The sequence below is a fragment of the Python bivittatus genome, unplaced genomic scaffold (assembly GCF_059951505.1).
Source record: "Python bivittatus isolate LINGU-HERP-01145 unplaced genomic scaffold, Pbiv_v1 ctg000980_np1212, whole genome shotgun sequence".
NCBI classification, from domain to species: Eukaryota; Metazoa; Chordata; class Lepidosauria; order Squamata; family Pythonidae; genus Python; species Python bivittatus.
In genome coordinates, this window is record NW_028277125.1 from 29,472,307 (window position 1) to 29,489,541 (window position 17,235).

General features: G+C 34.8%; 1 protein-coding gene across 1 annotated transcript in view; it reads left to right on the plus strand.

Annotated features, from left to right (window-relative positions):
* Positions 1-569: 569 nt before the first annotated feature.
* COL4A4 (collagen type IV alpha 4 chain) overlaps positions 570-17,235 on the plus strand; it is a 66,641-nt gene continuing 49,975 nt past the window's right edge. The window contains exons 1-7 of the mRNA XM_088132224.1: positions 570-590; positions 1,715-1,786; positions 11,929-12,063; positions 13,192-13,236; positions 14,352-14,468; positions 15,674-15,742; positions 16,584-16,619. Coding sequence (XP_087988350.1) covers positions 570-590; positions 1,715-1,786; positions 11,929-12,063; positions 13,192-13,236; positions 14,352-14,468; positions 15,674-15,742; positions 16,584-16,619 — 495 coding nt within the window. The remainder of the gene's footprint in view (positions 591-1,714; positions 1,787-11,928; positions 12,064-13,191; positions 13,237-14,351; positions 14,469-15,673; positions 15,743-16,583; positions 16,620-17,235) is intronic.

Genomic DNA, 17,235 nt, shown 5'->3' on the forward strand with positions numbered 1-17,235 from the left:
TTTTAGCTGCTGGTGGCATCTTAAGAGAACTAAGAGTGGAACAAAAACCAGACGTTCCCTGCAGGGGAAGCTCAAAAATGTAGTTCATTTATTATTACACACCTTCCGCTAAGGAACTCAAGGTCAGCTTGCAAGGAACCTGATGGTTCCACAAAATAACTGGTAGTTTTCTTTGGGAGCTGTAAATTGCTAAATGAAAAATAGTCAAAATTTTTGTGATTAATCTATGTTTTGACTATTTTAGTATTTTAATCTTCAGTGTAAGGTTAAACACTGAAAAATAGTTTTCCTAGAATGATAATAAAATGTTGTTTTAATTAGGAGGAGAAAGCCCCAGAATCTTTTTAACACTGCCATAGAAGCATACATCTAAAACGCCAAAGAAGCAAGCAATAGACAGATTAATATTTCCCTTGGAATCTTGCCTCAGAATAAAATGGGTGAAATCATTCTTTGTGTGACTATGTATGCATCCACTAAAGATCAAGAGAACAAAATGTTTTGGAAATATTTTGGATAAGGAAAAATGGTCAATCCATTTAATGAGAAAACTGTGAAGAAATGAAACCATGAAAATACAAACCTCTTTGGTAATAGGCATAGACTTAAAATTATAGTGAGATACAAAAGTCAGGTAATTCAAGAATGCAAAATACATTGTATCACCAATAAATGCACATAATTTTTGTTTACATATATTGTGTGGCAGTGATACACATATGAAATTAGCAAATTTTGTAGATTAGTTGACACATTATATGTATATTATACTTATTGTACATATTTCTGCTAATACAGTAAGTGTTGATGTAAACTATACAGTGTTGCTTAGGCATCTGATACTGTGACCCCCAACATATGATAATATTCCATTTTATCAGCTTGAAATTTTTACTGTTTGCCTAAAAAGTCTTTTAAAAGGTCATCCCTTCCCCAGTATCATATAAGAATCAATTTAGGTCCATAAAAGTGCCACATTTTGTAAGATAAATGTTTCTCTTCCTGTAAAATGTTGAAGTAAACCTTTGACTCAGAAAATTTCAGAGCTCCAAATAATATCTTGATATTTTCTTGTTTGGTTTCTGGTTAGGGAATTGTGTTACCCACAAAGTAGCAGGTTCTGCTTCTAGCATCTCAAGGACAATTTCTAGACTCTTGATTGCTATCTTTTATAGATCTCACACGTACCCTCTTTTGCTTAAAATAATGCATTTTCTTGAACTTCATGTCATCACTGATTGGTTCCTATCTCTTGTGCCTCCTCCAAGAGCTATTATTTTTGTGTGTGTTTCTGTTATGACTGAACCTTTAAAAAATCCATAATCATCCTTAGCTAATTCCCTGATTTTATGGTTTTTTAAAAAACTCTTTGTTCCTTTTGCTTCTTTTTTAAAAAAAATCTGTTATAGCCCCTTCTTGACTTCAGCTGTCTAAAGATAGTCCTATTGTGTTAATTTTATATGCATATATATATATGTGTGTGTGTGTGTGTGTGTGTGTTTAGTGGTTCTATAAGCTTAGCTAGCTAAAGACCTTTTAATATTATGATCAATTTATATCTGACCCATTATTTTTTCATATGCAGTTGTAGGCAGTTTTTTTTAATAACCATATTTATGATTAAGCATCTTTAAGCTTCCATACACATTTATCTGAGGCTGCCAAACAGATTTGAAATGGGATAAAAACAGCAATAACTTTTATTTCTTCTTAGGGTACATATATTGGACGCTGTGGTGGAGAAGATTGTTCCATTTGTCAGTGCTCTCCTGAGAAAGGCTCAAGAGTAGGTTTTAAATTCCCTTCCTTTATTTTGTCCTGCTTTTCTTCATTAACAGCTACTGAAGCTAGATTACAAGTATAAAAACAAAGCAAATCATGATAAAGGTAAATAGCATATATGGAAAGGTACACTCAGAATTCTTAATCTAAGAATATTCACTAAAGCAGAATTGTTTTCAGAAAGCATCTAAAAATGGAAGAATGAAATTGTCATTCTTTAGGAAAACGTTCTATAAGCTGGATGCAGAATCTAAAATACTCATTTCTATTTATTTCTGCCAAAAAGTTATATTTCAATTTTTTCATGCATATGTCAAAGTCTGATGGCTGATTTAAAGGTCTCAGAAAATTAATATTCAGGCTTCTTGACCTTCATACAAACACAAATACAGTTTCTGAATTTTGTGACATTAGATTATTTGAAGTTTTAAAATTTAAAACCAGTGTCTTAAATTAATTTCAGGAAATTCTAATTCCACCAGGAATATGGTTTAAAGGTGCTGCTAACACCAATTTATATTCAGCAATATTAAGTCCCTACTGTACAACTCTAAACATAGGTACATACCAATAGCGCATTGTTCCAGGGAGCCTCATGGATAGGCTTAGTAAAGTTTGGAGTCTGGATCAGTAGGATGGAATCTTTGGGACTTTGGATAGTCCAAAACCCTGTCTGATAGTCAAGTACCTCTGTCCAAGGATTATAACCATTAATCTACAATACCTGGCATGCTAATTCTTATGAGGAACGAGAAGTAGTTTTAGGCTAAATATAGCTAAAATATATATTAGTCATTTTCAATGAAAAATCTGTATAACAATAGGCAGCAACCCAAGGAATACAATAATTAGAGATATTCCATAACGGTGATATACAATATTTAGGACTTTCTTGACTAAGAAAGACTCTGCTTATTTTGGAGAGCTATAGTATGTATGTATGTAAAATGAAGAACAGATTAGTTTAGTGTCTTAAGAAAAGGTGCATATAATTGCCATGACATAAAGACTATATTCATCCTCAATGTAGCCTGTTTCCAACAAACTGCTGAATTAATTGTAGGATAGGAACAATGTATCCTGAAAGAAGTACTGCAGAGACTGAAGTTTTCTCTCATTTCAAGTGCTTGATTAGTTTCAATATCTCCTTGTAGACATTGTAGAAGGAGAGCCATGTTAGCTTATTTAGACAAAAATCAGAAAGAGTCTGATTCATTCCATCAGACGTGTGGGGCTGCTTATGTCTTATGATAAAAGTTGTTAGTCTTAAAAGGTATAAGACTCTTTCTGATTCTTATAACTCTATGCCTGTTACCTAGAGGTAACTTGTCATTTTAAAAAGCATTACAGAGCTGTTTGCTACAAAGATGTCCTTTCATCACATTGTTGGAACAATGGCTTTAGAAGATGAAAACTACAGAGATATCCATATTTCTACAATAATGCAGATACAGCATTTTAATTTTACTTCACAAGCTGGATATTTAAAATCCTTGGTATCATATTAATAGCTTTTTCCCATCTGCAAGAATAGAATTTAATGCATGAGTTTGTTAAATCTAGAAACACTTCTTTACGCTGCATACTTGGTTTATTTGGGGGATAATCAACCATATCATGGAAAATTAGAAAATGCCATACTTGAATGAATTGGAATTTTAATTGCTAAAAAATGCAGTCTTTAAAATGTTAAACCAAGATCAAATAAAAGAGAAGTACATAAGGAAGCAAACATTTGAAACTTAGTTCCACTTGCTGTTCACATAATGTATTAAATCACTATTATGCATAACAGTATCTTTGAACAAAAGTAAGTTGGGATTGCTTGCTCTCTCTGTTTGATGAGAAAATCCAAATTATCTCATATAAAAGAATTGTATTATTGATTTGATTTGAGTTTTGGCTACAGTATTGCATTTGGTAACCATATTTCAGCCTGATTAAATTCTAAGGAACAGAACCTTTAAAAAAAAAAAAAAAAGCAAATCAAGTCCAGTTTAAAAGATACAGAGCTCAATTATTACATCATAGTGAAAAGATTATAGTATTCTACCTATATTAATCTGAATTCTCTCTTCCTTTTCATCATTAGTAATAAATTACTTATTGTGTTGATCAAACTTAGGTAGCTATCATGTAATCTTTGTTTCAAAAGAAATGGTAATACAAACATAGTTATGCTAATTCAGACAACAGGAAGCCACAGTAATCCTGTTGAGTGGAAAACATGAGCATGTCAGTGGGGAAAAAGGAGGAGGCAAAGGAGAAAGAGACGGAGCTTGTACAGTTATCAACTTATATTTCGGCAATTGGACCCTATGAGGAGATTGTATTTTAAGGAATCAAAATTTAAAATAATATGTATAGAAAAAATACATAATCTATATAGAAAAAACATATGATTGTATTTTGCCTTTCATTCTATAATAATTATTTGCTATTTTTCTCTAAAACTAGTTCTTTTTTCTTCTGCTATAACTCTGCAGGTGTACTTTCTGGATTTTGAGAATTTTTAAAAATATAGCTTTTTTAAAAAATAACTACAGTAGTTCAAATTAATCTATTTTAATAGTAGAAAGGCCCACAATATGACCTGGTTTTATCTTAGTCTTTAATCCCATTTACTACTTTGATTTTTGCTGATAGAACATGAGAAGAAGCTGTTATTCGTGATATGATCTAATTTGTTTGGATTCTAATAAATGTATGCCACATGTTTAGGTAACTTGCTCTCTTTAGTTGTAATGAAGAACACTGTTCAATGGATGAATGAGCTTTTGTAGATAGAAAGGAGGTGGTTTTCCCCCCTCTCTTTTAGGCAACAAGATGTTTTGGGCCAGCTTGTGCAATAGTGTACATGCAATTTTTTTACAATATCTTGTAAAGTATTGTAATTTTACTTGGGTAATGTTATTCTGAGTGGATTTAGAAAAAAACGTAGGTACCTGTTTGTCAGTGCTTATTAGCCACTATTAAAGAGCTATGTTTAGAGGTCATATTTCTCCAACTAGTAATTGTTGGGGACAAAACTGAAAGTGGGCTATTGCCATTATGTTCTATTGTGAGCTTCTTGGGAGCAATAATGGACTATTCTAGGATATTGAGTTAGATAGGCTATATATCTGATTCAGCAAGTATTTATTATAGATTTTTGAAAACAAATCTTAAAACAATTGTATATATTATTACAGTCTGCGTATTTAAATATGTAACTAATGAGCATATGCTTAAGCAATTCAATTAAAACTGCAACAAATGCTGTGTATAAAAATGGATAATTTTCAGTGGATCAGTTTTACTTTCCATGTAAGACTCAGTAATATGGAGTTTCAGAACCTAAGAAGAGCCCTTCTGGATCAGCTCATAGGACTATCCAGATCAGTGGCCAACAGGATTCATCTGGGAAGCCTGGGATGAAAACAAGGCTCCCTTCCACAAAGTCTCCCAACAGCCCTTCAAGGCATGCTGGCTGCGATTCAGCAGATTGGAAGAGTAATTAGTAGTGCTTGATAGCCTGATCATCCACAAATCTGTCCAGTTCCCTTTCAGAGCCATCCAAATTGGCCCCCATCTTCATCAGCAGCAGTGGCAAATTCCACAGTTCAATTACTTGTGGAAAAATGTTCCCTTCTATCAGTCCTGAATCTCCCAATGTTTAATTTCAGGGGATAAATTTGAATTCTAACACTGTAAGTGGGAGAAAAATTTACCTGTCTTCGTGTTACCCTTTCTATGCCATGTATAGTTTTATATAGCTCTATTACACCTCCTTTTTCCAAATTAAACAGCCCCAACTGCTGTAGTGTTTCCTTGTAGGGAAGCTGTTCCAATTACTGACCATTTTGGCTGCCCTTTTTTGTACCTTTTACAACTCTAATAACATCTGTTTTATGTATTTTTTTATTGTGCTAAACTAATAACTAACCTGTAGTTTCAACCATTTTCCTTAGAGCAGATGTTAAATTTAACTGGCTTACAGTTTTCTTTAAAACTCCTCAATCCATTTTTAAAAATCAAGGTCACATTGGCTATTATCCAATTGCCAGGAACAGATGCTGATAATAAAGAGAAGTTGCATATTTTTGGGAAAAGATCATCCATATTTCAGGTCCTTAAGAACTCTTGAGTGGATACTGCTGATACCTACAGATTTATTTATTTTTGTTTGTTGTTCAAACTCTGGGTCACTTTTGCCTGAAAAGAAATTTGAAACTCGCACAATTACTACCAAATAAAAATATGATGCTCTTTTAGCCTTTTAAAGCTCCAAATTTCATAGAGATATAATCAGGTATAAGGAGTAGATGTGCAATTGGACTCAGCATTAAAAGGACCCAGAACAAATAGTATGTTTCTTTAGTTCTGTCCAAGGTACTGAAATACTTGCTTGCAAACACTCTTAATTTTTGGAATTCTGATGGTGTCTAATAATTATTCCCTGTTTTCCCTGTTCCTTTCTTTTTCTTCTCACAAAGAAATAGTGACATCTGCTGGTGACTTGTTAATTTTATATATACATAGAATATCAATGAAGAAAAACAATGGGAGGATAGCATTAATGCAGAAAAAAGAACATTAATGTTATACTGTTTATAATATCAGGCCACATAATGACAGTCTGTTGTAAATGACCTTGAAAATGTATTTCTATACCAGAATACCTCCCTTTTTAACAACTAAACCAAATAATTTTGTTAAAAGCATCTTCAGTTTGAAGTGTGATTTCAACTGCCATATTGTAATGATATATGGGAATGACCTTGGGAGATGGAGGGGGGAGGAGAGATGCTGCCTAGGAAATGATCAGATAAGAGAGGGGGAGAGCCCACAGCTGCACAGAAAGAAACTCAGAAAGGACCTGCCCTAACTGATCAGGCGGTAAATAGGGACGGCGGGAGAGTTGTACTTTCAGACTTGCAAGATTCTGTTAATGTAGCCTTACAGTAAAGTAGAATTAGCTCATCTGGACACATTTCCTCTCTGGTCTACCTGGGAAGGCTCACACATACTTCCAACAGTACAACATTTTGCCATTTTAAAAACCTAAGTCCTGAATTCACCCCTCTAAATTCAAATTGTATTTTTTAAATCACTAGGGCACTACTGAATTCCTGAGGATTCCTATAGGACATGATAGCATTGATAAACCGATTCATGTCATCCTTGGATGAATGAATGACTGTTTATATGGAATACCCTTATGTATTTTCTGAATATTTGCACATCCCATGTAACTAGTAACAGCCCCACTATAAGTTCATCTGCAGTGGGGAAGGTATCAGTAGGGGTGTGTCTGTGCATATAAATATATAAGCTTGCACACACACACAGTTTATACATACATATACACTCATGAAATTTACAATATTCATATATCTGTCTGGATATCTATATTTATATCATTTGCAGAATACACACATACATATGCGCACACACATATGTATGTGTATATTCTGTAAATACACACAGACACACACATAGTCCCATCAGGAAATCTGCAAAATGCTTCAAAAAACAAAGAAATTCTACAGTGCCTTCACTCTCACTGCATCAGGTTTCCCCACCCTGTGAGACTGAGAGTGCACATATCCCTAGACACTTAAAAGTCAGCCTTTCAGTCCCTCTATACAGTTTCATCAGAGCCATAATTAATATATGGTTGTTGAATAAAAAAGAAAACCAGAGAAATACTTTTGATTTCCTATAATTTGAGAAAAAGTTTTTCCACAGTGAACTTTCAAAATGAACTCTGAGCTGAGCTCTATTCTTCTATGGCAGAATAAATCACTATAGGAACATTCAAGGTTTCTGTTTAAATCCTTTGCAACACAATTAGCAGCACAGGAGATATTCCCATCAAAAAAAGATAATGTTTATTTCTAGCTACTGCAAAACATACTGAACTATCTCATATTTTTAAAAAAGTAGACATGCCTTTAATGAGAAAAATAGTTACATACTGAATCCTTTATGTGCTTTTTCTGAAAAATGTTCAGTTTATTATCTTTACTTGAAAGGAGGATGGTCCTGAATTTAACATGTTCCCTAAAGAAGAAACAGACATGTTTGTTTCCATTACCATGTTCCCAGTAAATCTAACAAGACCCAGTTATTTTAAAAATAAATTATAAGGAAAACCAGTCTTCCTTTCAGATAAAAAGAGTATATATTACATATTTCTCACCTTTAAGCAACTGTAGATGTTCCAAAGTTTCATATTTAGGACCAGCACCTGCTAGAGAGGCAGCTGGCCAGGTCTACCATATTGAGCTCTAGTGCACTATAATCCCTCATTATTTCTTTCCCATCAAAGGAAAAGCATTAAGGAATCTGTTCTAGCTGTGAGAAAAAAGGACGGGTCCACCAAAAGTTATATTTAATATCAAACATACTGAACAAAAAATAGGACTAAATATGATGATGATGCTATCTGTTCAGTCATGTACAATTCTCGGCAATTCTGTGGACCAGCTCTCTGCACATTTTCTGATCTTGTATGGCTTCTTTTAGTTGTTTTGTGCTCTGGCTGGTGTCAGCTTTGATGGTGTCTAGCCACCGTGTTTTTTAGTGGCCTTGTTTCCTTTTACCACTGTCCATTCCGAGCATAACTGCCTTTCCCAGTGAGTTTGATTGCATGACATGGCCAAAATAAGTAAGGCGTAATTTTTTTATTTTACCCTCCAGCGATATGTCTGATTTTATACACTCCAGGACTTGCTTGTTTGTCACCTTTGCTGACCAAGGAATGTGCAGGAGCCAGCCATGCACTTGCACGCCAGTCCCCAGCCCGGATAAATGGGGAGGGTTGAGGTAAGACCTGGCGGCCTACCTTGTAAAACTTCGCCAAGAAAATTTTATGGAAAGGCTCCCAAATGAATCAGGACTAAATATATCTAATGCAAAATTCATAGCTGAAATTTGAGAAAATCTCAGTACCATTGCTTTATAAAAATGATTCAATTTTATATTGTTATAGGGCTTCTGTTCCTGAGATAGTATTAGATTTCCTGCAGAAGAAAACACAACCATATAATTTGTCATAATCGCAGAGGCAGAAAATAAAGAAAATAAGCATATTCTACATTTATATGATACATAGTATTGTTGCTTCTTAAAAAAATGGTTAAGGAATATTTTCTTTAATGAGAGCCATCTCATTTTCAAATGAAGCTGTTTGGTTTGGTTTGGTTTGCTTTGGCTTGGTTTGGTTTGGTTTGAATTCAACCATCTATATTAGGTCAAGTCCAGGATGTGCTAAAGTATGATTGACTGGTCTTGGCATTGGAAATGTTCCTGACTTAGACAGTTAGCAAGTGTTCTGCTGCCCAATGCCCAGATAGGTGCCAGTAAGTTCTTTTAGGATTCAAGACAACAAACACACTCATAGAGCAAAGTGCCCAACAGTTTACTGAAGTCACTGTATATAAACTACAAGAGAAAGTATACCTAAACATCCTTTCTGCAGACAGGAACTCTGAAAAAGACTTCAGACAGACTCCTTTTTTGTGCCAGCTGGAACATAGCATCTTCTCAGTTGGGTCTATGCTGAAGTTCACAATATCACCCTGACTTCTCTTGGCTTAAATACTTTTCCATAAATGAGAGAGAGTGATCTAATTTAACACCTGGAGATGCCTGCTAAGAATATTCCAGGGGAGATGTCTTTTCTTGGCATCTATCAACTCACCCTCCCTTTTGAAGAGTTATACATCCCCTCATTATAGCGATATGGTTGAGATAAACAACACAAGTCTAGGACAGTGTGTGCAATAAGGTCGATACAAGATAAGGTTATTAGAGGATAATCAAAAGAAAGTCAGAGTGCAAAGGAAAGAAATAATACAATATGGGGTGGTACAGAGTAATATGGAGTTTATGTAAGATACCAAGAGAAAAGTGGATCACACCACTACACCTTGTTGCCAGTCTTCTGCAGGAACACTACAGCAAGCTAGTGGAATTTATTAGAATTAGGAAGAGATGCCAGGCATAACATTCTGCCTATTTCACTGAGCTGATTTGTTGTTTTCACATTAAGCATGGCTTCCTTCACCCTCTTTATTTTTACAGCTGCCCTGAGAGTGAAATACCACAGTGGTCACATTAGATGAGCGCAAATAATGGATGTTATAGATGCTATCAACTTGTTCTTAACAAAGCTGCTACTCATAATTGGTCTTTGAGTGAAAAGAAAGACCAGGAACACATGGTGTGCTTAAGTTGAATCAATCAACTATTAACCTCACTGTGAATTCTGGATTTAGTTAGCATGTTCTATTACTTCTCTAAATTAGGGTTAGGCAGCTGGCAGTCCATGGGTTGCATATGGCCACTGAAAAAATAGTAAGTTCCATTATGCCTAAACAGCTATTCTAATTATACTAAGCACTATCATTCCATATTATATGTAGCTTCTAACATCTTCAGTTATTTTTAAATAAATGGGAGCATTTGCTAATGGCTTAAATGGCAGTATTTGTGACTGTGAGTTCTAGTCCTGCCTTCAGCACAATGCCAATTGGGTGGCCTTGAACCAGTCAGCCTTTCCAAGCCCTTTCTTCCTTGCCAAGAAAACTGCAGGAATTCATCCAGGCAGTTGCCAGGAGTCAGGAATGACTCAAAGGTGTGCACATGCACGCACACACACAAACACACAGAGAAATGTTAACAATAGGATTGACCCTAGCTCTAAGCCTTTCTTTATCTGGACCATATTTTCAAATATTTTGAAATTAATTGATCCACATAAATAAAATGATTTCCTTGGAGAGATAAAAATATATTAATTGGAACGGAGCCATCTGTTCCTTGAGAGATTCATTTCTTTTGCAACTTAATGGGAAATAGTGGTCTAAAGTGCTTCAGTGTTGAGTTTTATGCTATCCTTCTAATATCCTTTTTTTTTTAAATGAGGAGGAAATACATAGACACTTAACTTGTAAAAAAAAAAAAAGAATGAATGGGTACTTGTATTCCATAATAAGTAGAGATGAACTATTATCCCTGGATCTTGGGGTTGTCTTTTGTCTCCAAGGCTTTCATCCAGCAAACAAGAGTGGCTGTATGTGCATATACATGTTGAGACAGCTAGAAGCAGTTTCCAAAACAGCTGTGCAACCCTGGAAAAAGACATGTCTGCTTTAATGATTCAAAGAAAGGTACTCTGCCCATTGCACCTCTGTTGAAGCATTTACACAACCATATTTGACTGGGTCTAGATTTGACTAAATCCCACCATGCCATATCTGGTCTTCTGAGATGTATAGGCTTATTCACAAGTTGTCCTTTGCTCAAGAGGAGAAGCCCCTGTAGTTATTTACACTAATTTCTAATCTGTAATATAACTAGAATATATAATTATTGCTATGTATGCATCTCCCAATAAATGTATCTCAGTCAAAGCACTGTCTTTGATAGCCCCGTGTACTTGTGATGAAAACAAAAATCATAATTTGAACTAAATAGGTAGAAAGTTGGGAGTAGCCAATCAGCACAGCCCCTGGTACACTTGGATCAAAAGTATATTGCTGCTGTGGTGTGTACAGATTTTATTGGGAAAAGAGGACCCAGTTAAAAGGCCTGTTTCTGTTACTGTACATCTTTATAGAAAAGAATTGAAATATCTGATTCATGCTAGTTCAGCGAGTAAGCCATAAATGATATTTGTTTTGCCTATAAGATTAGTGCTGGAATAATTGTTAAACCAAACCTTCAAAGAGGTCTATTTATTTCACATATGTGTCAAAGAGAAGTAATTTGTTCAAGAGATCCCTGAGATAGCTGCCTTCAAATCTGAGTATTTTCATTCTGTATGTGTATTTATGTTAATTTTATCTAAATGTGATTTCTGTGAATGGAGTATATAATTTGAATTTTTTTGTTGCCTCTAGTGGTTATATTTAAGATATATTTTCTTTTTACTAGATTGTGGCTTCAAAGTATATTTAGCACAAGGCTGCGATATTATATGTAAATCTGTGCTACAATATAATGTATTCAGTATTATATGTACACTATGAGATATGAAATCATATATGAACGTTAACATCTGCATAATCTATTTTCTTCCATTGAATTTTTTTTCTTGTTGTTATTGCTGCTGCTATTTTTACATAGGGATTAATCTGAATTATTTTTACTTTGCAGGGGCAGCCTGGCCAGCCAGGAGTCCAGGGTCCAATTGGTGGTCTGGGTTCCACTGGACCCATCGGTGTGCCAGGAGAAAAAGGCCAGAGAGGTGATACTGGTCTATCTGGGCCACCTGGTGAAAGAGGAAATATGGTGCATAATAAATAATAACATACAATAGTCTTATGCAGCCTTTCTGAAATTACTGACCTAGTGTTGCTTAGTCTGCAGTATTCAAATTAAGGATATTAAACAGAGCTGTGCAATGTTTCATATACTGTACTGTATGAAGGTAGAAAGGTGGATTTGGAGCATATAGAGGCACAAATGTAGCAATATCTGCAACTCCTTAAGGCAGCTTTGACTTTTCTTGGAATTTCGTGGCGATCCTCTGCAGCTGCTGCATGGTCCTGGGAAAATATGCATTTGGTTTAAGGACTTGCAGAATTACATTCTCTTCATGCTTTCCAAAGCATCTTTTTGTCTTAGAATTCAAAGTGTTGCACAGCCCTAACATTAAATATTGCAAGATATAATATATTTTAATTAATTTTCAAGATAAAAGCAGGGTATCTGCTTATGAAGCTATTTACACAATTTGAAAGAGACTGTGGTATAAGTCAACGCAGTAAGATTAACTTGCCCATGCTACTGCTTTAGCTTGGTCTAGATGGTTGATTGTGAATCTCTATGAAACTATCTTATACTGAGTCACACTGTTTATCCTTCCAGCCTCTTTGATGAAAGTAGCGTACTTTGATGATAGTAGCTCTCCTAACTGTCAGATTGCTTTCCCACTCTTGCTTGGTGTTACTGTACCTGGAACCTTATGTAGGTCATATAGTTATGATTAGGTCATAACTATATGACGTAATCAATTCTGGAAAATAAGAAGTAAAAAACAGGAGTGAAAATATGTCTTCTAAGTCAGGAGAAGGACCTGCTTTTGCTTGTTTGCAATCTAACCCATAATCCTAGTATTCTGTGGTGGTCTCCCACCTGAATATAAATCAGACCCACTTCACTTTACAATTCTGAGCAAATTGGCCAAGTGTCACCCCCTGCTGACGTAATGAGTGGGCTTAGACTCAGATGTCTGCCTTTTCTGATTTGTTACATAAAGTGGCAATTTACTTCTATCTAATGGTAGTTGATGACTGAGTGTTCTGCCTTTCAATCTTGTTATGGTAAGAAGAACAAATCAAATTATACAAAATTGTTCTACAAATCATTTTTAAAGCCATGCATATTTTAATATTGTGTAATGTTGAATTTCTTCAGGGTCCAACTGGAGTCCCAGGGTTTTCAGGTCTAGATGGAATGCCTGTAAGTTTGCTGCCCGTGTCTGTATATCATGTAAGACTGTAGAGTGTTGATATTTCAATAGGTTTGTGCATTACGTTCCTACACAATAGGTTTGTGCACTACATTATGTAATTCCCCAAAATAATATATTTTTTCAACAGTGGCACCCCAGTTATGCAGTACCTTTCCTAGAGATGTTTGTTGATGCTGATAATATGTACTTTATAGTGCCTAATCAAAACATTCTATTTGATGACATTTAAATATGTGAGACACGCCTCTAAGACAGTTGCAGCTTATGAGGAAATTAGCTAGTATAGAAGTAGCTGTTCATTACCTGCAACAACAGCTAGCCTTACCTAGAAGAGGAGAAGAGGGAAGTCGCTTGAAAAAAACCCAGGACTCTGAAGGTCCTTATCAAACATCTTCATTGTAAAGGACTGTTATAATCCTTGAGCTGGGCAGTAAGATGGACTAGTTTAGAACCTAGTTAGCAGCAGTTTTTCTTCCTCTCTGTGAATCTTCTGGTTTTCCACTGAAACTGGTCTATTAGGTTTTTTTTCCTGTTGTTGTTTTTATCTGAATGAAAGTTGGGTAGAAATTAGTATGAAAGTGGCGTAGAAATTTTAATAAAATCCCTATTGGAGCTGCTGTTTGCCCCCAAAGCAGCTTGCCACATTTGGAGCAATTAGCAGCTGAAAGAAGACGCTCCATGAGAAAATGACAGGATAAATATGACACCAAAAGCATGCATGTTCATATACAATATGGTAACAGCTTGTATTTGGAACTCCTGTTAATGTTTATAAAAATTAGAGTAGAATTTTAACCACAGGATTCATATACATGCCTAATGTATGCCTAATTTGTTCCTCTGAGTACCCATAACATTAGCTTTCAGTTTCAGATATGTTTAACCATTAAAGGGGCAATATCATCAAGGTCAGCCTTGCCAATCTGGTGTCATTTAGATATATTGGATTTCAACTTTTATGATTGTTACCAACCTTATTGGAGATACCTGACAACTTATCTGGGTTTTGATCCTGGGTGTCATAATGTATTCTTTTAATATATACAGGTAAATGATGAGTTGTTTTAGCAAACATACAGAATTAATGCTTTTTACTTTATAGGGGCTGCCAGGAATTGAAGGGCCCAGAGGGAAGCCTGGGGTAGATGGATGTAATGGTTCAAGGGGAGATCCAGGATTTCCAGGAGAGGCTGGATGCATTGGACCCAAAGGCTCATTTGTGAGTTGAACTTTATTAGATTTTACATAGTTTGTGATTATTTTGTAAATGCCACTGATTTCTATGTATATCTTCTTAAGTATGCAGGATTCACTTCATTGTATAGAAGATGTGCATATAGATGTATTTCCTCTGTTGAAATGAAGATGCATTTTAATATGTTCTATAACATCTTTGAATTCCCTAAAATTTTATCAAAGTATAGTGGAGAGAGGAATGTAAGCTCAATATGAGCTGGACTCAGACTTCCATTCAGTTCCAGTATGACCAGAGCAGGTATAAGGAACTGTTTTTGGGCCAGGAATCATATTGAGTCTGAGTATAGCCCAGGGAAATGGAAGAGAAAGGAAGGAAACTTTAATAACTTACATACATTAATGAAAAAAAAAAAGTATTCTGTTCCCAGCAGAGATTAAGCAGAGATTAAGATACAGAAAAAGGGCATGGGAAGTTTAGAAGATAGGAAATCACATTTACCTAAACTGCTCCCATATGTATACAGTTTTGTAGGTTTATAGCTAAACTGTTAAAAAAAACCTAGAAAATTTTTATTTTGCATGCATACAGTTAATCTACTTTTTAAAATCAAATGGTGGTAATTGAAGAGATTAAAAAAGCTAAATTTAAAAGATAAGAATATAAATTTCAAAGTATTTCTGAAGTTTAGCTTTTAATAAAACTTAGCTTAAGTCTTAAGTATATACCACTCCAGTCAGATAATTTTTCGAAGAAAATTTGGGGGCAAACTATTTGCTGTTATTTTGGGGTAGCAAATGAGAAGGGGATTAAAAAGATCACTCCAAAGCTTCAAGGGGACACATATAGTTTGCCATAGTGTTGGAAGAAAAGTGTGGAATCCTTATTGCCACTGGTGTCCCCTGCGCCTTCCTGGAAAGCAGATCCGGACAGGGCAAAGTAGCAATTGGTCATAATTGCTGAACGCTATTCTATTCTCGTATGGGAAAGATATATTTGGAGCCAAACATATTTTTTACCAATTATTTTCCTTTAAGTTTGTCTAACTTTTTTGATTGAGTACATTCCAGAAACAAAAACTTCCTTTAAAAAATCACATTATGGCAAAAAGACTAAGTATATTGAGTATCAAAACACCATGGTAGTCATTACTTTATTGTTTCAGGTTTTTTGTGCAAACTCATAACATCATTCTGTAATTTATAATGATTTTTAAACATGTTTTATAGGGTATTCCTGGCCAAAAAGGAGAAAAAGGAAATTCCATATATATTTCTGAGTTCATTCAAGGGGCTTCTGTGAGTGTTATATCATTGTTCAAATAGTGCCTCATGATAGAGAGTTATGTAAATAATTATAGATATATAAATAAGAGCCATGACTCACACACATAAAGAATTTCATTGGTTTAGGCAAGATTTGTATTGTTAATCCTTGGAAATTCTGAAAGTGAATATTACAGTATAACAGCAGATACTGTGAGAAGGAACTTTATCCAGGTTGATTAGGGAATCATAAGTCCATTTTCCATATTTTTAATCAAGAGTATATTTTCCATATACACTTTAAGAATTTATTATTATTTAAAAATGATGAAGATCAAGTCAGAAGCTTTTAAATTCTTTTTTTTTAGGATTTATAAATGGAAAATAAAATGGGCAAAGATGCACTGTCTTTTTAAGCATATCTTTATTGATATAGTTTATTGTGGGGGTGAGATCTTATGCATCCTTATTTGAAAGTGAATTCTGTGGAATTCAGTGTACTTTAATTTGGAGTACATACATATGACTAGACATATCAATATTAGCTTTAATACTTATATGTAAAAGTTATAGACTGACAAGTTAAAAACAGTGATCTCAATGTATATCAATGATTCTTAGTCCAGTATAAGTGTACACAGGATTGCAAAAAAAAGTGAAATAATCCAGAGTGGAATAAAATAATTATTTAAATTATTTTGACACATAAATGATTTATTTGTGGTTTACATATATTCTTTCTATATGTGTGTGTGTGTGTGTGTGTGTATGTTCTCTATGTGTTTCCTTTTTTCCACATAAATCGGTAAGCCGTAATAATTAATTGTTACAAATAAGTGTCATCTTTTATCTAACATAGTGATTGTGGTTACAGGGAGAAAGAGGGGATCCTGGACCTCATGGCATGCCTGTAAGCTCCTTCATCAATTTGTATGGTGGAAATACATTTGTTTCTCTTTCACCTTTTCCATCTAGTTTGAAATTTTCTGCAGAGCCATTAACCCACATCGCAGTTCACCACTTGGATTACCAGCAATCTGTGTCCATGCCAGGCTCAGAACCTATCAGACCTGAGGATATATATGTGTTATAACTGGTACCTCAGTTTGTTACCATACCAGGGATTTTTAGAACAGTTTCCATGTAAAAGTTGCAGTTTGTAAGCCATTCCTTGCCAAATTCTTTAGAAAAAAGTTAAGAAGCCTCATTAATAATAAATATGAGAGACCATCTACAAATTGTTACAGTATATCCTCTTTTCGGCTAACAGGATTGTCCTCTTTCAAAGTTCCACCTTGAGGGGTTTATTTATTTGTTTGTTTCGGTAACTAGAGAGATTTCAGAGGACAAAAAAAGAAAAGAAAAAAAACCTTCATTCTTTCATTGTGTTATATAATTCTAGTGGACCTAATTGCCTGCCTTCAAAATAACACATTGTCGCTATGCATTGCAGATGCTCTACATCAGGGTTCCTCAACCTTGGCAACTTTAAGAGGGGTGGACTTCAACTCCCAGAATTCCCCAGC